At 40.3% G+C, this 27,051-nt stretch overlaps 1 protein-coding gene across 5 annotated transcripts in view; it reads right to left on the bottom strand.

Moving 5' to 3' along the window:
- LOC111865528 (neuronal acetylcholine receptor subunit alpha-7) overlaps nucleotides 1-27,051 on the bottom strand; it is a 218,066-nt gene that overhangs the window by 10,735 nt on the left and 180,280 nt on the right. For 2 of the 5 annotated variants that reach the window (XM_033751858.1, XM_023853624.2), the window contains exons 8-9: nucleotides 7,910-7,996; nucleotides 2,796-2,905 (exon numbers count right to left, since the gene is read on the bottom strand). In XM_033751858.1, the coding sequence (XP_033607749.1) occupies nucleotides 2,796-2,905; nucleotides 7,910-7,996 (197 nt within the window). Of the gene's footprint in view, nucleotides 1-2,795; nucleotides 2,906-6,125; nucleotides 6,213-6,452; nucleotides 6,540-7,909; nucleotides 7,997-27,051 lie in introns of all 5 variants that reach the window. The other 3 variants (XM_033751857.1, XM_023853625.2, XM_033751859.1) reach the window with 2 other exon arrangements.

Here is a 27,051-nt window from a genome sequence, read left to right as displayed (position 1 = left end):
TCCTCCTCTTCAGATATCCATACTAAGCATTTGTATGCGTTTTATGATGCAAGAGGCTACGATAATGCCAATATTTTTCTTCCGCTAGTAAGTCTTTGTGTTATTGACAGAAACATTCGTGGGCCTGTGTCTTTGTAACATTTACACTAAAGAGGATACGTATCCCGACCGCCTCTGTGGGCTAGTGGTCAGAGTTCCTGGCTACAGATCCAGAGATCCGGGTTCGATTCCTGGCGCTACCACATTTTCTTCGAAGTGGGTCTGGAACGGGGTCCACTAGCCTCGTGAGGATAATTGAGGAGTATATTTCAAAGAAATAGCGTCTCTGGTCTAGAAAACCAAATTAACGGCCGTGGGGCTTCATTGCGCTCCCCACGGACACCCTCTATCCGCTAAATTTGGCACTAACTTTGCCGACAAGTGGCGGTCGCTCAGTTGGTATATTTCGCTTGCGGATTAAAGACACGGAGTTTGTTTAAGGATAAGCTGCACAAGAATGCTGTTAGTAGTCATATGTGTTTTCCTGTTTATGGCCTTAGAGTTTACCATCGCTCTCCGAGCTCTGCCAAGAAGTGAAAATACAATTTTTCTGCAGCTGTAAAAGTTTGTTTTCTTATATCATATTTTCAATGGTTGTGAGACAGCGTAAGGACTCGGGAAGATATATCCTTATGAGTCGTTATTAGTATAATGAAATAAGCAACTTTATAATTATACCGTTATTTAATTATGTAATTAAACGCTCTGATATGAAGAAATGGGGAAGTGAAGGTATTTCTCCACCACTGCCCAGTCTGTATAGTGAATAGGCTACGGACTGGATGACCGGAGTTGGATTCCTGGCAGGGGAAAATGATTTCTATCTTCTTCATAACGTCCAGGTTGGCTCTGAGACTCCTGTACAGTGGGCACCAGGGTGGAGCGGCAAGGGCGTGAAGTTGACCACTCACCCCCAAATAGTGTATAGGTCGAGAATGGTTGGAGCTTCTTTCTAATTAAATATTATATTCTCTGACTTCAGCACAATTTCTGCAACTGGTGATATTATTTTCCATACGTATAAAGTAACGCAATTTGAAATTTTGAAACATTATATGCTTTCACATACCTATTGAGTGAAACGAAAACATTGTTCAAGTATACAGAATTTACAACATACAAGCAAGATTTTTAGAAATATATTGTGACATATGGGCCGTTTCAATAATGGTGATAGATACACACTGCTTAAAACTGGAATAATCGCAGAACCGAATCTGGTAATTGCTAGGTAACGACTCCGTAAACACGTTCCAACAAGCTACAGTAGGGAGTTCATTGCTATAACAATACAAGCCAAGACTGGTTGCTAGGCAGTTGCGTTGTAACACGTCTGTACAAGAATAGAAGGGGTTTTCTATATGGTCCGTGCCGTGGCTATGTAACGAGAGCTGTGAGCTCAAGGAATAAGGAAAAATAATAGATCTCTCGTGTGGAGACGGGGTCGAATACCTCCACCGTGGCCCTGCGAGTTGTAGGAGACGACGAATAAGGAAGTCTCAAATCTGAGAGAGTAAAATATGGTCGCGAGTCACAATGGGCTCGGACTCGAGCAAGACTGCGCTGGCAAGGACCAGCACCACATACAAAAGATAGACTCGTCCTCTTGTCAGAGAGGGCGCTCCATAGAAACAAGACCGTAACTGTCAAACAGTAATAAATATCTGGGTACATCATGCAAAGTGGAAAGATTTGTTTTAAAGATCTGAGATGCTCACTGCGGCGACTGACGAATATTGTCCTCTGGATATGATGACGTGTAGTCTAATAGATATTTAATCTGCTTGCCTAATGCTTCGGCTCCCTCTTCGATCTCGAAGCAATTCTTTTTCCTCAGACGTCAGTCAACTTCTAGCAAACTACACAGCGTCACATTCTTTTTGTTTCCTCTGGCGCTACAGCCCCAATTTGGGACTTGGCCTTCCTCCATGAATCTCTCCGTTTCACTTGGGTTTACTAGATTTTAGACATTTGGTAGGACTCCTTAGGCGAGTGATTAGCTCATCGCAAGGCCTCTACCTGTACACAAACACAGAACATCCATGCCCTGATTGGGATTCGAACCCACGATCTCGGTTTCCGAGCGACTGAAGACAGTGTGTGTCTTAGACCGCTCGGCTAGCGTTACATTCCAGAAGATTCCATATTCCGTATTCCATATTGAGGGCTGGGTTTCCCCATGCACTTAGACCGGTTACTGGTCCATTGTGCGTCCCCCTTTAATTTCTACTGTCTCCATACCCTACCGGTACTGGTGCTTACTATCAGCCCCTTTCTGCCAGCGAGGTTCCAACCTCTTACTGGCAGTGGTATGTAATAGTCCCTTTCTGTCAGCTAGGTCGTCCCTCCTCTGGCAGGGGTTCCTAGTCCCTTTCTGCCAGCAAGGTTTCTACCCTCTACTTGGCAGTGGTATCTAATGCTTTAGTCCCTTTCTGTCAGAGAGGTCCCCCCTCCTCTGGCAGTGGTACCTGATACTTCCCCCATCTACCGGAGGAATTGGAAACTAGTTGGGCGGGAAACTTGGCCTAATTTTGCTCAGAGGTCTCCTAGAGACATGAGTTTCTTTTACGTGCCGTAAATCTACGACACGGGACCCACGGCTTAAAGTCCCTCCCGGAGGACTTGTTCCCTGTACGGAGGCCTCTTACATTCCAGAAGATAGTATTTGTCAGATTAATTTCTGTCTGCAATAAATGAAGATCAGAAGGTTGCACATCCACAAAGAGTATGTCTGGGAGCTTGTTTGAAGCACTTACCCACTGAGGCATCTCGTGAATGTCTGCAGTCCGATGGTGATAGTTGAGCACCACGACGGTGAGAACGACGGAGGACGCCACCATGAACATGATGCAGTTGAAATATGTTCCTGCAATTCAGCAGCAAGGCCTCTACTAAGCTACCAAACTAATGCACGTCCATTGTTTATATGAAAACTTGCAATACACTGAATCTATATTTGTTTCGTGTTACGTATAGATATTTACAGCACATAAAGTATAGATATGTATCTATATATAAGTACAAGCAAACATCGAAAGTAAACTGTCACAAATATCTAGGACTACAAACCGTCTTAGCCTCCTCAAGATATTTAGTTCTGAATTTGCGCGGTTGTCTAGATATTGATATTCAGTACAGTTTATGTGGGGCAAATCATTAAATAAGGAGATATGTATTGTCTTTTAAATGTCTTTCGTGAGTTATGAATATATAATTTTAATTTTTCTATGAAATTAATGTGTTCGAACTACTTTCATATTGCCTTGCTTTTAACAGTTCACAGAATATGAACCCAATTTATACAAAAACATTTAATTTAAATGTTAACAAGATTTTAGACTCTTCTTTATGTCAGTTTACTAATAGATGAGTGAAACCATGCTTTATTATAATTCGTCCCTTTAATGAGCTAGTTCGGGAGGAAAGCGTAAATAATCAGGCATACAGAAGACTGATAACTGACTATGCTACAGCCCAACATAAACATGATTCCAACAAAATATGCTTACAGTAGATGCAGTACTCATTCCAATTGGGGAACAAAAAATTTGCAAGGAGAAGTAAACTTAGCTGTGTTGTTTTAAATATTTTGCAAATATCACAAAATAACTTTGCGCAGTGTGATTTGTTGGATTAATTGTCTTTATACTTTGTTTTTAGTTTACCTTCAAGTTCTTACCAAACTCCAAAGCCATTCCGGGATTTATTGAGGTGGATGTTTATTAGGTCTGCCGTTAGGTGGGGTGTGCCTCTCCTTGCATGAACTTCGCACTAAATGCACGACAAAATACATTTTAGGAACAAAGTATTTTGTTCTTCCTCTTTTAAGGAAAGTGTTTTATGTGTTTAGTGGTGCTTGATAAAATAATTTGTATTATTGAATTAATTTCGTATTAGTGAGTAAAATGGAGTACTTTAATGCTTAAAGTTATAGAGGAGGAAACGTGTGTACAATGACAAGAAGAAACAAACACATCAGTAGTAATGAAAAATTGAACACAAAACGTACGGAAAGACGCCTTCTGTTTAAATACATGGGACAGAGTCAGTTGATACTTGGAGGTGGAGGGTGGTTACGAAAACTTACGATCTGATTTAGAGGTTCCCTAATCTGAAACTATTTACAGTATTAATATACACAGATGCTTGGTAGTATAGACCGACGAGGGAATTCAGAAAGCAACCTGAAAGTAGACGCATTGTCGAGCACGCCTTCCGTCCTGCAAAAAGGACATTCAGATTCATGTAGAAAGAAAGAATACTTTGAGAGGCAGTCAAATTTCCATCTCAAAAGCATTCTTAAAGTATACGAGAACACCACAAATGGGGTAAAGTAACACAAATGAAGATGTGTATATAAGATGAGGTTTATGGGAAGTTTACATTGGAAAATTAAGCTATTTTTATATCAAATGAAAGGTGCGTTAATCTGGAGGCTACTCCTTGCAGTACTGTGTGGTTCGACAAAGAAGATTTTCTGTAATTTAAATTACATCTCCGTGTATGAATGTGATATGTAAGACTGCGAGCAAGATACTCTGTTATCAACCTCCAAACAAACGTACCCGTTTATTGGTGCACAATTTTAACCTTACGTCATTCTGTCATGATTTTCTTTTGTGCAGAAGTAACGCAAGGAGTTTAATGTGTGGTTGAATGGCAACATAACATAATCCATACAAATCCCACAAACTACAGATCTTCTGTTAAAACTTGAAGGTCAAGACGTGTAAATTGCATAATATTTTTCTGTGGTTTCACTGAAAGCAAAGGACGTTAGATGTAGACTTGTTACGCAGGCTGCCAGGTCAGGGAGTCCTTATGTAAGATTTGAGGCTTTCACGGCGGTGACTATGAAGAAAGCAGTCTTTTGGGATTTGGCACCGTGTATATGTGGTGTTAACCGACGTTTCGGAGGAACGTATCGCCTCCATCTTCAGGGTAGAAGAAAAAATATAAGAAATCTGCGAGCGAAGAGACCGTGAGAACCGGTTCTCACGGTCTCTTCGCTCGCAGATTTCTTATATTTTTTCTTCTACCCTGAAGATGGAGGCGATACGTTCCTCCGAAACGTCGGTTAACGCCACATATACACGGTGCCAAATCCCAAAAGACTGCTTTCTTCAGGGAGTCCTTGTTGCCAGATGCGGTTAGTGAAAACTCAAGTCTTTATCTTGCAAAGATAAACAGAGAGTTCTAATGCTATGAAATGATACATACAGACTTAGATATATTTGAGTTAAGTTTCCAATGCAAACCCGTCTTGTGCATTTGCGGACTGCTGTTCTCCTTGTTTGAAACCAAATATTATTTTGGATTATTATTATTGTTGACAATCAATCATTCAGTTAGTTGAATAATTCAGGTTAGTGTTTAGAAGGTGAAGGTTTTAGGGAAAGAAGTGCAAATCAATGATGCGGACTGGCTTGGGGAATTAAGCAAGTTGGTGAAGGGTATTAAACTCGGTACACAGCATGCTGGTAGAACAGAAAGCAGATGCTCAAATCAAATAAAACTGTACGATGCTGTAGTTGCGTATATTATAAATCAGTGCTAATTTTATCACAGGCGAAATTTGAAGAAAAGTATGTAAATACAGTCTAAAAACAATTTGAAACCCATGGACGTTAACTGTGTGGTCAAACAGAAATAATGCTAGGAATTTTGATCGCTTGTTTTTGACTGTAGATCAGTAACATTTAGCTGAAGCGAGGAAGGTTTAATTTTGAAGCCCCGTGTGCCCGGTACAATCTTATTTTAACGCTTTCAGGTCACAAGAGAAGCTATATTAATCGAAAATTTGAAGCGATGAGACAAAATATCTGGGCGTGTTACAAGGGACTTGTCCGTATTTTAGAGGCGCCGTGAAATGTTGCTAAAATGTACCATGACCAATTTATATAAAATAATTAGACTATGTTGTTTTAACATATCATGAATATTTATTATGCAGAGGATTTGTTTTCCCGTCGAAACAACTGAATTCAACAACAAGGCAGTTGATGCGTTGTTTTGATATGGAAGTAACGAGCGGTGAGATTGACATGCAGCAGCAGTAGCAGCAGCAAGATGGAACGCGGTCTAACCTATCAGGGGTACAGCATCAGAAGTCTGGGGCAACACTTGGGCCACCAAGAGGGAGAATACTGTTAGAGACAGCAGGATAGTAACACCTGGAACAAACAGAATCACACTCAACGCTTTCAAAACAACCAAAGAAGGGCACAAAAACAAAAACATAGCACACAGATAACGACTTACTTTATTTTAAAGGAAAAAAATTATAACAAACATTAACTAGCTGTGTAAAGGCCATCAAATTGGAAAATGTGTATATGCTATCCCCCTCCAACAATCCAAGTATCAGAAAGCAAACCACTGTCAGTCAGTCACACACCAAACTTCATCACTACCTAACAGAGGGATGGCGTCAGAGACTTGGGGGAGGGTCTCGGCCACGAGGTTCAGGAAGACAGTCAACGAGAGCAAGATGGTCACTCCTGAAACAGAATAACCAGTTAGTTGAGTTACTCGCTCGCTCGCTCGTTACTTTTGCTTTTGCTTTTTTATCTTTTTGTTTGTTGCGGTTGTGGTGGTGAAGGTTGTGGTGGCAAGACAAGTCACATAAATTTGGCACTAAATTCGCTAAAAAGAAGGGAGACAGTAAGTCCTATCTGATGGTAGCAGAGCGGACCTGGTTCCTTCTTCATCCTGAAGCAATGCCGCTGCACTAGGCTTATCGCAACAGAAGTAAGCATACGACAAAGTGCGCGCAGGAAGGTAATGTTCACACGATGAAAATTTCGTTACATTGCTTTAATATAAACAAAGACACATCTTGTTACTAGAAAGAACCACGTCATCGCCCTGGGAGGTACACACTATCCCAGTTACATGCCGTGTGCCATGACAGAACCACTAGAACTAAGCCACTTTAATATCATCACATGAAATTATTACCAAGTACATTACAACACACACGCATCCAAGCGCTACATTCACACGGATAACTGTGCACAAAAGACTAGGGACACAGAAAGAAAAACACGTGGATAATAATGAGAGGAGTAATTTCGGGAAGGTTCAACACCGACCAACACAGAAAACCAGCCCTTGTTACAACGTTACAACTGTCGGCTTACATGAGAAACAGCAGGAAGAGTGGTTAATTGGCTACGGCACAAGTAGCAGTGTGTGAACTGATGCTGGGTACAAGTTGCTTCATTCATTACAACACAATTATGTCAAATTATGACCTTGTCCGTTGCTTAAGGCGATGTTCCGGAACCTGACTTTACTGAGTGACTATCTCTGTGACACATTCTTTTGTTGAATTAATTCTACAGATTAATGGAAGTCTTCAGGATCGAATCCGGGACCTTTTAATTAAGGGTTCTAGATTAATTCACGACCATCTTACATTCAAAACGTCCTGTGTGTGATTTCATGTGTTACCATTATCTCGCAAAATTTTTTTAGCAGTAGAATAATCTGACATTACTTTATACAGACAATCTCCAGACAGCTGGAATGAATTAAACTACTGGAATGTTCAGTGTATCGGATATACCTCGGACAATGGACGATGTATAACATAATTGTGGTGTTACATGAAGTGTACCACGTAGACAAGCAACGTCTGGTGTCCTGATCATCTCTCTAATTGCTAACATGTCCTCGTGTAATTGCTACTTTCGCAAAGCAAGAGGAAGCGACGAAACGTTAAGTTTTCCGGTGTAAAGTGGGGTGCTTTGAAATGAGAACCTTGATTGTGTTTATATATAAATCGATGTTTCCATTATCGTTTCATGTTCTCCCGACCCCTCCAAGTATCAAGATGTCTGCCCACTGGGAAACTGTATTGTCCTACCTATCAATGGCACGGCATCGGACGTGGAGGGCATCTTTTCTGCGACTAAGTTGAGAAATACGGTTAACGAAAGAAGTATGGTGACGCCTGTAAGGAAGATTTCAGATTGCATCCTTAATATCTCTGTATTTTTGTTCTTCACTGACAATATAATACTTATGCTACAGGGTGTTTTCTTACAGCGCAGCTGAAATGTGCCACACACTGCAATTGTCAGAGCGTAGGAATTGCTCGTGCAGAAGATAACACTTCCGCTTTGTAGCAGGCTTGCCATTCTTGTGCAATTGAAGAATGCTTTCATGGCAGACACTGTTTTCAGTTGCTGCTGTGTATGTCAAAACAAAGGAAACAGTAAATTTCAAAATAAATTCCAGCTTAGTAGCGATGTATTTCGGTTATTTGGATCAAGATTTTTACCCCTGTAACACGCAGGATGGCTAAAATTTGAACTCGAGGCTGTCTCGCTGCGATATAAAAAAACACTCTGTGACACACGATCAGAGTATGTAGCCTTAAAATATAATGTCACTTAATAACTCACTTTCTGTTTTAAATTTGAAATGATTTCACCAACACGACTGAAAGGATCTTTGAAAAAAAAAAAGGAAATGAAAGTACGTTTAAGGTAATCTTAACGGTTTATTTCATACCCGGGTATTTTATATTCAAATTGCAATCAGTTTACAACCGCCATCGCGAGGAAGAGAAAGGCTGAGCGGAAAGTATAAGTTGAGACTGGGAACATCAGATTATGTAACGCATAAATGAGTCAGTATTTTATGTAAAATGTAAATATCCATCCATGATTTTTATGATAACGTATCTCGGAAGGATTGCAACAGGAAGTGCAGTCAGATGTAAAATAGTATTAAGATTAATATTTTTAGAACTCAGTTTTAAAATTGATCGACATGGAATTATTAATCTAGGTGCAACAGAAATAAAAAAAAAACATATTAACACGTTAACTAAATACAAATTAATAGAATTGACTTTTATGGGATTTTGTACATATAATACCTGCATAAAAGCGACAGTCCTGAAATGTAATTTAAATACTTTCCTAGAATATATGAAGGATTCTGAAGATAGCTTAATGCAATTCAAAACGTATTACAGCAATATGTTAATTATATAACAAAATTTTATTCGAACGTTGTAAACTGATTCCAGTTTGATCGTTAATGCAAGTTTTCTGACCGAACTGCACACAGCCTGTGCTAGTTAATGGCCAGCTGAACATGGCTCGAAGTGTACAGGTTAACCGAACAGCGTGAAGACAGATGAATCCCTTTTAATTAGACTCAGATTTTCATAATCTTACAGGAGAAATTCAAAGGAGATTGGAGCATAGACGCTATTTATTATTCAGGGGAACATTTCACATCCAGAGCACTCATTTCCGGGAGAAAGTAAGAGGAGTTGTAATGGAACAACCATAGAGAGCAGATAATTCATAAAAAGAAATAGAAGAAATGAAATGCACCACAAAGGAAAGAGAGATTGTTTTGCGTGGAACGAACTAATAATAGTTTGCTATTTCGATTTGATAACTCCAAAATGTGGCGATTGATCCCACAAGATGATGTCTGAAGTAAGTGGGAATGCAGTTATTTTGAACTTCTGCAGTATAACACATAACTGTAGTAAACTTTATAGACTGCATCCTGTTGTGTATATAACATTTGATTTTTATTTCAAGTATAACTGTCAACACAACACAACGAATGTTATGGAAATATTTTCAATAAATACAGTAGATGTTAATGTACATTATACTTATGTATTACAAATATAGCTATGCTACATGTTTCAACCAAAATTTGGTTATCATCAGGCCTTAAATGAACATATCTCAATTAATTATACCCAATGTGTTTAATTACTTGAAATATATTCATTTAAGGCCTGATGATGACCAAATTATGGTTGAAACATGTAGCATAGCTATATTTACGTGTATAATAAATAAGTACATATCTACTATCTCCATTGAAGATATTTCCATACCACTCGTTGTGTTGTGTTGACGGTTATAATTAAAATAAAAATGAAACTGTCGTAAAACTCGTGTTGAGAACATATATGCTATATTTAACAGTGTGTTGTGACATTAGTGGGCAAATTTTGGGAGCCCATATTAAGTGTGACTAGTGCCTTTCCCCTCTCAAAATTTCACGTATCATTTTGATATTACTGATTATAGGAAAATAAAGTATGGATCTGCAGTAGACTCCAATAACATAACGAAAAAAACTCCGTGGCATGTAGTCCGCAAGCGAACTATACTGACCGAGCGACCGCCACTTGTCGGCGAAGATAGTGCCAACTTTAGCGGATAGAGGGTGTCGCGTGGTCAACGCAACGGAACCCCACGGCCGTTAATCTCGGTTTTCTAGCCCGGACCAATAACATAATATCTATACCAAATTTAGTAAAAGTCTGTGCTGCTTGCTATTCTTTAGTTGAAACGCATGAAGAAAGGGACACTCTCAGCCATATATGGGTTCATTTCGTTTACGTCGTAAAAAGAAACCGTAATATGCATTACTCATCGGACTGAACGACTAGGGCGGCGACATGAACCTCTGAGTCCTTCCCCTCCCCACCATTCCCCAGGATAACCCCGATAAGACCGAGAACAAACGTTAGTGGCATCAAAGAAAATTGAGCTTATTCACATGTGCTGTATATTTGGAGCCCATTACAGTGACCGCGCGGTCGAAAGCATGATGTCTTTGCCAGTTCAAAGATTGGGTTCGAATCCCATTCGTGGCATGGATGTCTGTCTGCGTTCGTTCTGTTTTTGTGTTGTCCTGTGTAGGGCTAATTCCCCATCCAAGGAGTCCTATCGACTGTATATAGATTAAGAAACTGAAGTAAAACGGCGTTTCAAGGATGCCACGTGCTCCTAAGAAAGAAACATGCATTAAATATGATAAAACTAATTTATCTGGATTTGTATTTCAGGTCACAATTTCGAAGTGGGAAAATTAATTTTCTTTGAGCAATGTAATATTTTAGCGTCCGTTGCACTGATTTTCATCCATTATATGTATACAGTGGCCGTCTTGTAGTGCACTCAATTTCACCTGTCACTTCACAACATGTTTCGGCAACACAGTGCCATCATCAGGTGTCCCAATTACGTCAATCTATTGCATTGCTTGCCCTCATATGTTTTCACAACACCATTTAAAAAGTATTTAAAAAGTCCGTATTTGTCAACTATGATAAATTTACACTCGCTAAAACTTGTTAAGATAATTCATCTTATTTGTCTTAATTAAAACTTGCATGTGGTTCGTTCACTACGGGGTCGTTTTTCTTATTTTCTGTGTAAACCGCGTCTTGTGATGTGTGTTCCCTTCTTAGCTGCGAGTGTTGTATAATATTTGAGCAAATAAATTTCTTAACACAAAGAGTTCTTATATCTACTGGTGTCAATTGTAACATAAACTACAGTGTTGTAATAACTAGAGGTGGATTAATTTACATTTTTCATACAAAATTATATTCACATTTTACGAAATTAACAGAAAACGTATGTCTCGTTCATACGTTGCCACGGCCTGTTACTTTCGCTACTCGTGATATTCACGGGCCGCCACTGATAGGGAAGTATCAATGAAACGACGTCAAAGGACGCCACACGTACATCGCCGCAGTGTCCAAGTCACTGAACAAACGGTGGAGTCTCTAATTCTGGACGTTCTGGACCGATTATCGGCCGGCACAGCACATGCTGCTGACGTAGTAACAAGTACAATTACGTCACGAGGGTCTGACGATCGAATCTTCCGTGAGAGTGCAATTGATGTGGCACCCATGGGCGCTAAAATCTTCTCGGATGATCAGTTTTGTCAGTGATGAGTTAAAAACCAAAGTTTCAGAGATCTCCATCTCTGTCGTTATGGTCGATGTCTCATCCATAAGATTATAATATATTTATTCGATGTGAAAGCTTCATATTGTGATATCTAAACCCGTCGCTAGGGAACGACTCGGTATTCAAGCCCGCAACAAACACGAAATCAGCAATAGCGTATACCCATTTCTAGGCAATACACGCACGAAACAATAAAACCGGTGCCGCAAGATGTGTTTTCTATGTGGTTCACGTATATCCATTGCTAGGCAACGGGTGTGTTTTCTGTGCTGTTCCGCCTATGTCTCATCTTATTAAATGGAAGATATATTCCATTTGTAAATTGTTTAAAAAATCTCGGAGTAATCTTTGTTAGGAGGGTTGTATGGAGATTACACATGGAAATGATCGAAGCCAAGGCCTTCAGAACGTTTATAAGATTGTGTTCCCTATTCAAAAGTGAGCGAATAAGCGCTAATATTAAGCTGAACCTCCACAAAGTTCTCGTTAGATCTGTAATGACTTACGCTAGTCCCACCTGGAAGTTTGCGGCAGACACCCATCTAATGAAATTGCAGCGCCTACAAAACAAGGTTCTCCGCAACATTGGCAATTTTCCAAGGCACACACCGGTTCGCGATTTACACATGGCTTTCAAAATTCGGTACTTATATTATTATATAACAAAATTATGCAGGCAACAAGCGGAAGTCATACAAAATCATGATAACGAAAATGTTCGCAATATTGGACAAGGAGAAGCCCGACATAGAAAGTACACGTATAAGCGGCCTAAACTTGGCGGCGGTCAGGCATACTACCGTTCAAGTGACTAGACTGCCGTGGTAGCGAATACTGCTAGAAATAGGGCATAGTCTGCTTGTACTGAGCCTTGACTGACAGAGGCCTTCTATATATTGTACATAGAAGTAGGAAGTAAGATTAAATTTGTAAATATATGTAAATACTGACAATGGACTTTCTAATATGGGCTATGACTGAAACAAATGACAGACCCGACCTCTCGTCAGAGAGGGCACCCCAAATGGACATATAAGAAGAAACATCTGGTCATGAGCCGCAGCTTGGACTCGACACCAAGACAGACAGACTGACCGAACGTCAGTCGCAATGTGACTTTGACTTTGACTTCTGTGCTGTGGTCCAACCCTTGACTATATAGCGAGAAGTCAACAATAATTGACAGTCAATGGAAAATCAGAAGTCCGTTGAAGGTCAGATGATGAAGAAAAGACTTTGCATGTGAAAAGATGTTTTTACGTGTGCTGTAGTTACAGTGAGACTTATAATTTCGTTTGCCAGGATACGACTAGTGAAGACTAGATTAGCGATAGCGCTGTCGCTATAACTTATTGTGATTACGAGTGATTGTACAGAGAGCCATAAATCGAACCATCCAATCCAAACCCCTTCTTATAAGTCATCCATACACATGACAATATCTTACAAAATGGCACTCATGGGTTCGGAAGTTTTCCTTGCAATGGTTAAGCTGATGGTGCCCAGTGAAGTGGATGGAAGAGGTTAGTTCAAGGGATAGTTCTGGGTTCGATGAACCATTTTATTTGGAGAAGCTAAGTATACTCCGTATAAGAATTCGTGAAACCAGGCGACTTATGGTTACGGTCTTTAGAATGTGACGCAATGTGGCTTGACAAACGGGTAACAACATTTCTGAGGAACTTCATGCTTCCATCTTCAGAGCAGAAGATGGAGGAATCGGGCTCCGCCCAATCGTTGGTACTCATCTAGAAACTACATTTCTCCATATTTCAGAACAGCGCAGTCTTGCTACTCTCCTCCTTGAGAACTTCAAAATTCGATGCAAATTTAAGATAAAAAACATTCATGTAGATCCCCCCATGAAAACACGAAATAAACTTTTCGTTGAGTATTTTGGCATCTTACGACAAAATTTCCTTATTCGCCGTATTGCCACAGGTAATAAAGTTGGGTTTCCAAATTCTATTTCGCGTAATTAACATACAACTTGAATAGCACCCATCTGTGTCAAATTTTGAAAGAAAAAAATTCGGGATAAATATGGAAGTACTTTCCCCCTTTGATCCCCATCACTTCGAAGTCCGCTATCTTAAAAATATGTATTATTTTATTATTTATTTTGACATTAAATACATTGTTACTGAAAATACTGTCACATGGATATTAATGTATATTTAATTTGACAATAATTTTTCGTCTTGCGGTCATGCTCACTTGGCAGTCATCGTGTTTCGGCTATGAGGCATGATAAATGACCGAGTATATTTATACACACACACTGCTGTGTAAACAATAATAATGCCCAAGTGGGAAAGTATTAAGTTGTACTCATTTTCAATTTATGAAGACCAAACTGAAATTTTATCAGCATTCTTGTACTACGCTAATACATGGAAATACGAAAAAAATGAACAATATCATTCCAGCACTAATTACTGGGGATGCCATTAGATGGGGCGTGTAAATATTGTAACAGCAATGCCCATTTAAGCGTTGGAATTGTATTGATTGTTAACGAATGAGAGCAGACTACATGAACGGCTAATTACGATGTACTGAATTCAAGTAGTACATACGCCCGATATTCAGCTGGTTTTAGGAAGTGGTAGATTGCTGGTATTAGTTTCAACTGAATTGTTTCTAAATTGGTGTAAACAGTACCTTCAACACAATTTTAGATATATAATTACTTTAGGATTCAATAAACACAATTAAAAACCGCGATGAAATTTTGTCGTTTTTTAAGTGAAATGAGACCAGAAGATTCCCACAGTCGACTATTTTGTTAAGGGTTGAATGACCCAGGTTCGATCCCTTGCAGGATAGAGAGTTTAATTGGTTTGCGGAACAGAACTCTGAATTCGTAATTTTGATTAGCACTTTCATTTTATAGGTTTATTTCAAACGTTTATCCGCAGCTCAAGAAATTTATTCGCGAACACATTAATTCTGAAGCGGTGCGATTAACTTCTGTACAGTCTAAGGTAAAATAATGCAGCATAAATATTTGTTTTTGAAATGTGAATCGAAAGAAGTTTGTGAGAAGTAAACGGAGAAGAATTTTTCGTCTGCTCTATTAAAATAATCTTATTTACTGCAAGTAACAGGAGCCAGATTTTAAAAATAGTGTTGCCTCATTTTAAATAAAACATCTCACATACACACACATGTAAAGAACTGAGCAATTCGACTTCATGAAATCTGATCCCGGCTAATGAAATGCTTCAACGTATGAAAGTTTAACTGTTTTAAGCGTTCAAGGTACTAATTCTTATACAATAATGCAGTATGATAATTTTTAATAACAATTGTGTGATGGATACACTACTTACGAAAGTGGACAAAAGAATTAATTGTTTACATAAATTTACTTATTCCAGCATTAAGTAAAGAATATCTGTGTTTTGGATAATGTATATTATAGAAATATATTTCCTATATTTAATTAATTTTTATACATGAACATATACATTCTTGTACGTAAATCTGCAAAGTTTTATCCATCAGTTCTGTATAACCAGAAAATGTCCTTAGAGATAACCAGAAAGAAATATAATTTTACACAATGTTGTCCAAACCTTCACTCCTTAAAATTTCTAACTTGAACATCTGTATTCAAAACCGAGTTTTCTCCGCGTGTAAATAGATATTTGTCATAAATTTATTATCGTCTTCATTATAAGTTTGGTTTCTTCGAAGTATTGTCATGTGTATGAGGGGTCTGTGAGTACAGACTGGATATGGATTAATGAATGTATTTATTGACCACTTACAGACACCTCTCGGAACTACAAATAATTACAGCATCTCTGCTAATCTCCATAATTCACAGATCACTACAGCACCCGCTAAACCTTCTTCCAGCCTGCTGTCTCTCCATCAGTCGTTCCGTGACAATGGCTTCTGGCAAGGGAAGTTCTTTAGCTTCGCGCGCTCAGGTCGTATCTTCACAGTCTCCCGTGCAGAACTCAGCTCTCAACTAACAACTGACAACCAACTCCCAGACTGACGGCCATTTCACATCAACTTCTTAGTCTTCTCTTCACAGACTTGCTTTCAACTAACTGGGCCAAGTCAGAGTCAAAGTCACTTGACGACTGACGGTTTACCGCCAAGTGATTCGTCTTAGCGTCAAGCCCCTTGATACTCACGACCAGATACCTTATTTTTTCAACTGGGCCTTTGCGGTAATAATCCCCTTGTAACATCCTCTCTGACGAGAGGATGGAGTCATCTCTTATGAATATACTTGTCCTGTCGTCAAGTGTACGCATCGCACATACAGCATGTTATTGAAAATTATTCATTTTGCACTATATATGTCATCTGTCAGTACAGGCTTTGCAAAGCAGATCATGCCTCTCCTCCTGACCTGATGACGGAAACAGATCCAGTTTTTTTCTGAAACATCGTGTTTTCAATTTTCTAGAACACCGGACGATGAAAACAAAGTCCAAAAACCCAGTAATCCTGCAGATCATGCCCATCTTACGTATATTATGCTACAACGGCAGCTCAGTTACTTGAACGGTCGTAAACTTGACCACCGCCAATTTTAATCCCTTTTTATTTTCTAGGTTTTGCTTCTCCCTATCCTATACCGAGTAGGAGGTAACACCGTTGTTTATTCGTCTATTGCACAGCACCGGCTATATTCGTACACGATACATTATGAAAGTGTCAGCTAAAACCGGTTTGCATGCTGTACATAGTTCACACTGTCAGTATTGTACGTAAATTGTAAGAAATGAAACAGGGTTAGCGTGCCCATCCACAAACACTGCACTGGAACTGCTCATCTCTATAATTTCACATATGTAAATATTGAAGTACATTATTTATAACTACTCTACAGTCAATTTCCTATCAAAGAAAAATGTACATATTGTGACATGACGCCTGAAAGCCGGAATAGCGGAGCCAGAGTTGACGTTCATTGCTAGGCAACGACTCGGTACGCAGGTTACCGCGGCAATAGATCAGTAACCAACAATCGAGCTATTAAGATGGCAACGGTGTCCTCCCTGAGGCTGAGATGGAATTGAGGAACAATTTAGGGAGTCTTCTGAGACGGCAGTCGAAGAAGTAAGAGAAGACATGGCAATGAGTTAGCTGAGTTGCAGGAATGCTGCTGTGAAAAGAATATTTCGCGTATGCTGCAATTACAGTGAGACTAGTATAATTACTATGTTGAAATCCGTTGCCAGGACATGACTAGTGAGGACAGAGAACCCTATTTTGTGTGTGTAACGGTGAACTGTAAAGTGTAGTTCAGTTATAACGCTGTATTATTTGTGGCTACAAGTTGAATGTACAAGTGCAATAAATCCAGTCTTCCAATCCAAATCTCGTCTGATAGTCACACACACCTAAATACGTGACAATATGTAAATCTTATGTATGTTTCCGCTCCTTGTCTGTTGGAACGAGTTCTCGGGAATACCGATGGAGGAGCCACTTAAGGGTTCTATTGTGAGAACTACTTGTGGGAATACCTGCGATGCAAATAAATACAAAGAACATATATGAGAGTACGACTCAGCAGTTCACTCGCATCAGTTGGCGTTGAGATAAACCACCACCTGGAAATGGGGCATACTATTACCCAATAAACGGCAAGATTTACCTTTTGATCTCACCGTTACATCTAAACAAGGCAAATAAGCCAGGATATTAGCAAATTTATATTTTAGATTCTACTGAAGCAACATCAAATCGACCTAAAAATCATTCACATCAAGGTTGGAAGTAATTCAACGACTGGATGAGATGCTGCAACAAGTTAACCCATTTGCTGAATTATATTGTGGCATGTAGACCTGTTACTAGGCAACCGCAGCGAGAAAAACAAGTATAAAACAGCCGTTGCTAAGTACCGGCTCAGCAAAAAAGTATATTTCCTCGGTAGGTAGATAACCGCTTGGGTTCAGTTATGAGCTGCTGCTGTGAGAAGCTGGCAACTGATGCCCATGACAGTTCAGGAGCCCAGAGGAGGAGGAATATCCGCCGTTGTAAGCCGCAACCAAGCGACGGTTAGTGAAGATTAACAGACGGATAAGACATAATGTGTCCTATAGTGATTTATGAAGTATGTAGAAAAGTGTGAACATAATTCTTACTTATATTAAGCGAGTTGTAAGAGTTCAGTAAATGCAATTACTGATCTAAACCACATATGTAGTCAATAAAATCGTGACAGATGGTGTCAGAAGTGGGATTTGAACCCACACCCACAGTATAAACGAATGCATCAAATGAAATGAATATGAATGAATAAATACGTTTATATTTAATTATTGACCTTAAGCTTTTGTTGATCGGCTTTTGTTACACCAATTACGGCTAATGCGTTATAAATACATTATATCAAAATCTTGTGTAAACACACCTAATTATCAGGGTTATTGTAAAATATCTGAAGGTTACATATTCATTGCCGTTGTATTTCTTGCTGATGGAAGATGGGGAAATAAATTGACTTGGAATGGAGACCTCACATGCAAGAGCAATTTATCAGTTTTTCTCGGGATTGTCCCTACATTGTACTGCCATTGGTTGTGCCCACAGAATCTCCACGACTCAGAGTGCAGGATGTTCTGAGTGTCATAATGAAAATGCTGGTGCTTTCGTGATATCTAAATAAAGATCCACGGACGTTACTCCGTACAAATTGCAAATAAAATCATACCGAATTAATGCTATAGTGGTAAAGCTTTGATTTTTAATCGGAAGATTAGGATTACGCCAGCGATACTGGCTATCCTGTCTGAGGGTTTCCGGTTCTTTAAGCTGGTGACTTGACGACACGGTCAGCATCGAGACCACACCGCGTCGGATGATGGGATGGTTAATGGACGTAAAGCAGTTGACTGACTGCAAATGAAGACTGTCCATGATTGCTTATTAAATTTCGCAGCTACCTTCCATACCAGGAGGCCGTGTGAAACTGCTGTGTCCTTGTCACACTTTCCTGAATTTACATTCAGGGCCTGGGTTCGACTAAGCCTCTAGCAGAAATGAGTATCAGGAATTTTCCTGGGAGTAAAAAGTGGCCAGCGGGTAAGGCTGACAACCTCACCGCCATCTGTGGGTCTGTTGTCTAGAAAATGTGGAAGCCTCGGCGACCAGCTTTACCTCTTTCAACTCTTGCTATCAATAAAATTCGGTTATAAATTCATTAAATTGGTCCTTCTCTGTATAAAAGTCCGACACATCTTCAATAATCAGAATATGAGGGTGTTTTACACATGTAATGTTTTACTTTTACATAGATGTCCAAGAGAACAACGATAAAGGACGAACCGTCTGTTTATTTAGAAATTTTGCCGTACGATTTTACCATTTGTCCCCTATTCGATTATAGCGAAGAAGAAATAAGGGCTCAGTGTTTGCACCTACCGTCGCACTCAGCTCTCAGTTTGTCACCGCGTCAGAAGTGTTTTCTTTCACTGTTTTCCTTTGGGTCCAAGAACTGAGGAAGGCGTGCACTCGGGTCGTCCCAAAATGCCGCCAACCAGAGCTTCTCTTGGCGGAATATCTTGTCCAGCCATCATTCTGGTTGTATTTTTCACCTAGCGATTTACACTTCTGTGGGTTGCTGGAGAAGCACTTCGGAAGCAAACACTTGGGATATGGTGAGATGAAAGCCGAATGCGTTGGTGGGTGCAGACAGACATGCTCCATTTTCTACCTGCAAGAATCGATCTTGTGGTACTTCGCTGAGACAAATTTCTCACTAATTTGGCCATTATATGGAAACACAGAAGACTGTGTGTCATTCCTCTTTGTTTTTGAATCTTAAGATTCTGTCGAAACAGATTCAAGGGTTTTACCCTCGTACCTACGGAAGAGACGAGGCAATAGTCCTGTAGTGAGTTAGTTCGCTAGTTGTTTATTATGTCTCTTTTTTACCAGTTTAAGGATATTTGGTGAAAAGTACAAATCTTTGTCAGATTTTCCTGAAAGTTCCTAAATGAACTCGTAATGAGGAAATTATGCCAGTTCCTTAATTTTTTATTTTATTTCTAGGAATTACTCATCTGACTCCAGTCTACTTCATTTCTGGCCTACGGTAAAGCATCTCGAGTCTTTTCACTTCTAGCCCATAATGGTTGTTTAGGCAATTCTCGTCGATTGCTCCTTTATGCCACACACTGAACCCGTGGCCCGCAACTCTTTCACAAGCTTGAATACACACGACTTCGTGGGAACTGGCGAGTCAGGATATTTACGACGAAACTTACGGATGCATTTTCTGTTTTTATCCTTGCAAAATTTTCGACAATAAACACGCTACATATGAGACAAACTCCGTCTTAAGTGCAACAATTTAATTGTAGTTCTTCTTTCCTTCCTCTACACTACATGTTTCGGCCCTAAATGGCCATCATCAGGTGTATATTCTTACGTAGCTGCTACACTTCCCGTAGTTTAAAATTTAAAACATGCTGTTCAATAGTAAACTTCATTTCAATATAAATGTCGCCCGCCTATCGACACCTGTAACACAAACTTGACTATTAATGCGATTTACTGCAGTGACAAGATCAGGCAACTTGACGTCGCGCTTATATCAGCGCTGATGACTCGTTCTGCTATCGGCAGTAGCAGAAGCAATCTGTGAGGTATGTTGTTCTCGCTCAGCGCTGATGCCAGCTTTCCTCGATGTTTGAACGCCCTGCATATATTTAATAGTCTCATTATCTAAAACCTTCGGAAGAAAGAGGATGAACAAAGCATTGCTATGTGCAGAGTGCCGATCACTGTGGCCGCGCGTTTTAAGGCATGAAATATCTTCGTCTGCTCGAACACTGGAGTCGTAGGTGCGAATTCAACTCAAGGCATGCTTCTCTGTCTACTTTTATTCTGTGTCTGTGTTGTCCTGTGTGTAGGTAGCGGCCTTACTGCTGGCTGATACCCCACCCAAGGAGTCCTACCGACTGTCTAAGATTAAGAAATCGAAGTGAGAGTGAAGTGTTTCACCGATGCCTTATGCTCCAAATGGGAGCAACAGGAAATAGATAGATAGATATGCAGAGCAGTCTAATTTTGCAACAAAGGATTTGTCAACGTTATGTATTCCTTATAGTGAGAGTGTCATTAAAATAAAAAAGACCCCAAAAACAGCGGGCTTGTGCCCGAAGCATTTTAACGTCGAGTTGAAGAAGGTTTTGGAATTCTCAAAGAATGCATTTTGGAAAACGCATACAGTTATGCTAATATGAAATTAGGAAAACTGCACTGGATTACAGTATCTCACCGACTTGTGAAATTCTTTTCATGTAGTTAGGAAGCCGATAATTTCTGTCACAGCCTATGTAGGACGTGTCCATAAGTTTATTTGTTCACTCCATTCGTAATGTTTCGGTCTATTGTTTGGCTTTATTGCACAATCGCATGTAATCGTAATGTTATCCTCTTCAACCGAAACTGGAGGGCGAAAGGAGAAACTACAGATATATGATATGCTTTCTCAGAAGAGTAATTAATTTTAGTGAAATGGAGACCAAACATATGCCATTGCAAATACGAAAGCCTAACCGCTTCAGTCCACCTCGTATCGTCACGACTTATTGCCATACGGTCCACCTTAATATCAATTTCGCTTTTCCTGGTCACCGTTTTCTTAAAGGTTTCCCAGAAGAATTATGTGTCTATTTCTTGTTTCCCACCAAACGAACTATGGACTTTTCAACGTCGTATAGACCGTTTCGTGGGCTCACACAGCCTTCTATCCAATGGGTACTTGGGGCTCTCCCCCAGAAAGTAAAGCGGTCGGGGCGTGAAGCTGACAACTAACCTCCAACTAGTGTCATGGTCAAGAAAATGTGGATCTATATATCCACTCCCCCTACGCCTTCATGGCGTAGTGCTTAATTAGTCAAGGGCAGAGAAATCTGTATGTTTTTACCCTAAGAGTAGTAAACTGAGGCTACGGAAAGAGGTCACATCGATCCTGTCCACTTCTCCCTAGAGCTGTTACACTTCCCCCTCCAGTTATCCAGCCATTCTGTTCAGTTCACAGGGATGTTGATTGTGACAACCTTCCCAAACGACAAGCCTGTGAGCTTGTTGACGTAAGCCATATGTGAATACAACGCGTACAATGGAGGGAGCCTCGAACACTTGTCACTCCCACTATCCATGGGTTTTCTTTCTGTGGTTGCAGTGCAGGTGACATGACTAAATCACACAGTCCCTTGTCACGTAATGTTCTCCTTCCTCGTCTGGAAGTCCAGATGTTTTGATAGTGTCCTGCTCCAAAACATTTGCAATTAATGGACATCCCTACAGCTAAGAGACCACGTTTCACACTTCCATAAGCAATTGGTATGCTTTAGTCTTCGAATATAATCTATATAAGATGGAGTTTTTAAAATAATAGAAATAAAATTGCTCGTAAATTTTAACTTGGGGAACGTTTATGTTCCTTCATCGAACTTTCTGAAGCAGGCGTTTTTTCAAATCTCGCAAGAAGCTGGTGAGCTCTGCTGTAAACGGCTCACAGCTTTTGTAGGGGTGTAAGTAAGTAATTAAGTAAAGTTGGCCCTGTGCTTAACTAAGCACTACATCATGAAGACATATGGGAGAGTGGATGTATAGATCCAGTTTTATTCAACTTGGCACTAGTTGGAGGTGAGTGATTAGCTTCACGCTCCGGTCGCTTTACACCTGGGCAAAGAGACCACGGCAACCATTGGAAAGGAGTTTGAGTTGTCCTTAGAACCAGTCTGGACGACGTGGAGAAGGGAAAATTCTTGACCCTACAGGGACTCGAAAGCAGAATTAAAAGAGTTATTACGAATGAACGTAACTCGTCAGTGCCGAAGACTCCTCGTACAGTGGCCGGAATTGAACTACGGCTCTCTTGCTTTGTCCGCTGCCACGGGAATGTGTGGCGAGACGTTGGATAGTAATGAGATCTTTCGTTGCCGCTTTAACTTGTGTCACCGAACCGTTGCCTAGCAATGGTCATATTATCACAATATTTAGCTCACATTATTAAGGAAACAAACGACAATCGATAGAATACTAACGTCCTTACTCTGTAACCAGTCAGTTGCCTGTTCAACTATGGAGCTGCATACTTAGAGCCGGACAATGTCATAACGCTCTGCTGTCCTGTGCTATAGCAGACCTCAGAGAGTGGCGATAGGTAGGTATGAAGTATTGGTTTAATGATCATAAGCAGGGGAAAACGGAAGAAATTTCACAGATGAGCCGTCTTGATTACCATTTCTTCCACTACGAAGCTCACGTGAATTCACCCGGGGCTGAAGCCGAGGCCCCGTGGTGAGGAGTGAGCACTTTTATGTTAATTTGGAAGATTCAGAACTTCAGAGATGATTCAGTGACGTCAGATTTGGATACGGCCGTTTAGAATCATCCTGACTTCTGATGTGACAAATATACGTTATGGAGATGTCGTTATGTGCAAGAACCACTGATTTACCGCTACAAGCATATATATACTCGGTATTATTTAGCCCTGTAATAACGTGAGAGGTTGCACCACAAACATGTAAATGTTTCTTGCCATATCTAACGTATTCTTTGTTTGTGTAGAAAAACGTACTCCCACTTTGTTTGGCTTATAGATGTTTCAAGCTAGAAAATGCTTAATGCTTTCAAACCTTAAAGGAAATGTTTTCTTAAGACTACCGTCTCTGTGGTCTAGTGGTCAGTGTTCCTGGCTACAGGTACAGAGGTCCGGGTTCGATTCCCGGCGCTACCAGATTTTCTGAGTAGTGGGTATCAAACGGGGTCCACTCAGCCTCGTGAGGATAATTGAGGAGCTATTTCAAGGAAACAGCTGCTCCGGTCTAGAAGACCGAAATTACGGTCCGTGGGGATTCCTTGCGCTGAACACGCGACACCCTCTATCGGCTAAAGTTGGCAGTAACCTCGCCGACAAGCAGCAGTCGCTTGGTCGGTATAGTTTGCTTGCGGACTAAAACCAAGGACTTTTTTTTCAATGTTTAATTAGAGTGCATGTGAAATGAGAATTAAAAAGCACTGCTGAAGATTAGAAGGATTCCGAACTACAAGGTAGTACTAACACATTGTATATTACTGCTGCCCGACAAGTCGTATTTTCAGGTATTAGATTCATGTTCGTAATTGTTTAAGCATTTGCGTAGCAGCATATGCATTTTTCGAAGTAGTTTATGAAACTACGTTAGAAAGATATATCAGGAAAGAAAATGCCTGCATCTTCCATTAGAGCTACATAATTTATATGGAGTTCTGCTTCTTTATCTGTTGTTATCTTTCACGTAGAACCGAGGTTCGTGGGTTTGTGAATGTTTTGCGCACCTTAAAAGACGCTAACCTGGAGAAAAAGGTTCCCTTCTTATTTTACCGTCAGAGAACTTAGTTACTCTCAATGTCTGACAGATAGCGGTAATGTCAAAGAGCTTCGACGCATTATTTGATAATATTTATATGTTATTTCCATATTTATGTGATTGCAAAAGCTTCTGACGATATTTACGCAAATTGTTTTAATGCGAGTAAGATGGAGGAAAGGACGAGGTGGAGGACTCTGCGACTGACGGACTGTGATGTGAGGATGGGAACGGAGTATGAGAAAAAGTTTGGGAGCGGATAGAAATATGAAAAGAAAAAAGGAATGGAAGGAAGGGGACGGGGAATGAAGGTATGAAAGAAATTATTTTCTCAGAGAGTTCAAACTTGTGCACGAGCTAAAGAGTTCGAATTTCTTTTTAGACTCACGATTTATCCCAGTCCGTCCAGGACAATGCTGACAGTGCTATCAAATAAATGTCAAGGCTTTTTATCTTCTCATCCATCCTAAATCACCTTGTCGTATTACAATTTATAATTCCATATTCTATTTTGTTTTTGTAAAATATAGAGTATACCTAAGAATTCCATTTTCATCAACGCCAGCGTGTGTCTATGTTTGCCCTGCAGTGTAGCCTGCGCAAGCGCTGTAACGTCACCGCTACACTCTGTGCGCATGTACTCGTATTATTGCAATCGAAACTTTCTATTGACGTGTAATATTAAACGTCACAATTAAACAGCATTTAATCTGTAAACAACAATACTGTATTTCACATAACAAATGAAGAGAATTTTCATTAAATTTTCAACAGGCTTTGCACCGCCTGAAAAATATTTTCCTAAGCTTCCGTTACGGAACTAAAGGTAATAATAATATAAAGTTGTCCGTGTGCTTAATTATATAAGTACTATGCCATGAAGACATGTGGGAGTGGAGGTATAGCTCCACCTCCTTGTCCTCAGCACTAGGTAGAGGTGAGTGGGCAAATTCATGCCCGTGCCGTTTCACCATCAGGGAGAGAGCCGATGGTCCCCAGTGGATATGGGGCCAAGGGGGCACCAGTATCGGTCTGGACGCTGTGGAGAAGAGTGTAATCTCACACTACTGGGAATGGAGCTGGGCCGACCAGCCTGTAGCCCGTCGTTATGCCGACTGAGCTCTCTAGACCCCTTTCTTTACGGAACTATGAAACTTACTCAGAATAAGGTTCTAATGACGCTTTGGCGGTGAAGATGTAATTGGGAATGCGATATAAGTCGTATTCGCTCTAATATGGCGGCAGAAAATAAAGTGGAAAAGTGGAAATATAGTGACGAAATATGCTTGAGTATATTCCACGACAATTTGTAATTATTATATACTCAGCTAATTTACATTTATATATAATTCAAGAATTTGGAGGTGAAAACTGAACGAAGACAGCAAAGAAGGTACAAATATATAAAAAAAGAAACTCTGTGGCCTGTAGTCCTCAAGCGAACTATACCGACCGAGCGACCGCCGCTTGTCGTCGAAGTTAGAGCCAACTTTAGCGGATAGAGGGTGCCACGTGGTCAGCGCAACGGATCACCACAGCCGTAAATCAAGGTTTTCTAGACCGGAGCCGCTATTTCCTTGAAATAGCTCCTCAGTTATTCTTACGGGGCTGAGTGGACCCCGTTCCAGACCCACTACTTCTCAGAAAAACTGGTAGTGCCGGGAATCGAACCCGGACATCAAGCGGTGTAGGCTGGAACTCTGACCACCAGACCTCAGAGGCGGTAACCAGATACAAATATTCGCATCGTAACATATCCTTGCCTTGCTGAATCGGCTGCAAGTCAAGTGTATGAATGTATACATTACCTGAATTATGCAAGTGGACATGAAGCAGGGTTCTATGACGACGGGCGCACAGTAAACGCAATACATCATGTACCGAGCATGTTGGCCTAGCGGTACTGCTTTAGGCGTGTATTCCAGGAGCAGCTCAATTTGAATGTTGGTCAGGACTTCGACTCTCATGATTATGGCTTTATGTATTTTGCTCAGCCCTTCCAGGCAAATGCGAGTATACTAACTAGAATAGGCCATGGCCACTTCCTTCCAAATCCTTTCCAATTCATCATCCACAGTCTTCCCACCTTTCGTCACTCTATACTGTAGATAGTTACAGCCGTAAATTTAACTACACATAAAGAAATCATGTAAGTTTCGCCACACATGTAACCTAATTCTGGAAAATGTGACAAAATTACAGCCAACATTCCATTTTAAGTGTTTTATATTGTTTTTTAAATTAGTTTACAATGTACTGGTATTGGGTTTCGATACTCTTACAGTATCGGTATGAATTCAAAGTTTTATTTCACAGTATAGGCCTAAGTTCTCTGTGTTATATTCGAGTAACTTAAATAATGAATCTTTTGGCTTTTTGCAGGAAAAATACTTTCCGTATATGCAGCCATGCCTCTTCATCAAATGAAATGGAGTGACACTTAGTTGATATACATGGATATATAAGATTTCAGAGAATTCCTCTTCGCTTAGTTGATGAACGAGTTTAACAGAATGTTATAAAATCCCTGGTTTTAGTCCGCACGCGAAGTGTATCGACCGAACGACCGCCGTTTGTCGGCGAAGTTAGTGCCAACTTTAGTGGATAGAGGGTGTCGCGTGGTCATCGCAACGGATCCCCACGGCCGTTAATTTCGGTGTTCTAGACAGGAGCTGCTGTTTCCTTGAATAGCTCCTCAATAATTCTCAAGAGGCTGAGTGGACCCCATTCCAGACCCACTACTTCTCAGAAAATGTGGTGGCGCCGGGAATCGAACCTGGACCTCTGGATCTGTAGCCAGGAACTCTGACCACTAGACCACAGAGGCAGTCAGATAAAGTTCATAAACCATTAAAAAATAACAGGCCCCTATGAAATTTAAATCATGGGGATACGTGAAAGCC

Source organism: Cryptotermes secundus, unplaced genomic scaffold (assembly GCF_002891405.2).
Source record: "Cryptotermes secundus unplaced genomic scaffold, Csec_1.0 scaffold722, whole genome shotgun sequence".
NCBI lineage: Eukaryota > Metazoa > Arthropoda > Insecta > Blattodea > Kalotermitidae > Cryptotermes > Cryptotermes secundus.
The sequence above is the reverse complement of the archived record's forward strand: the minus strand, read 5'-3'. Positions and strand labels throughout refer to the sequence as shown.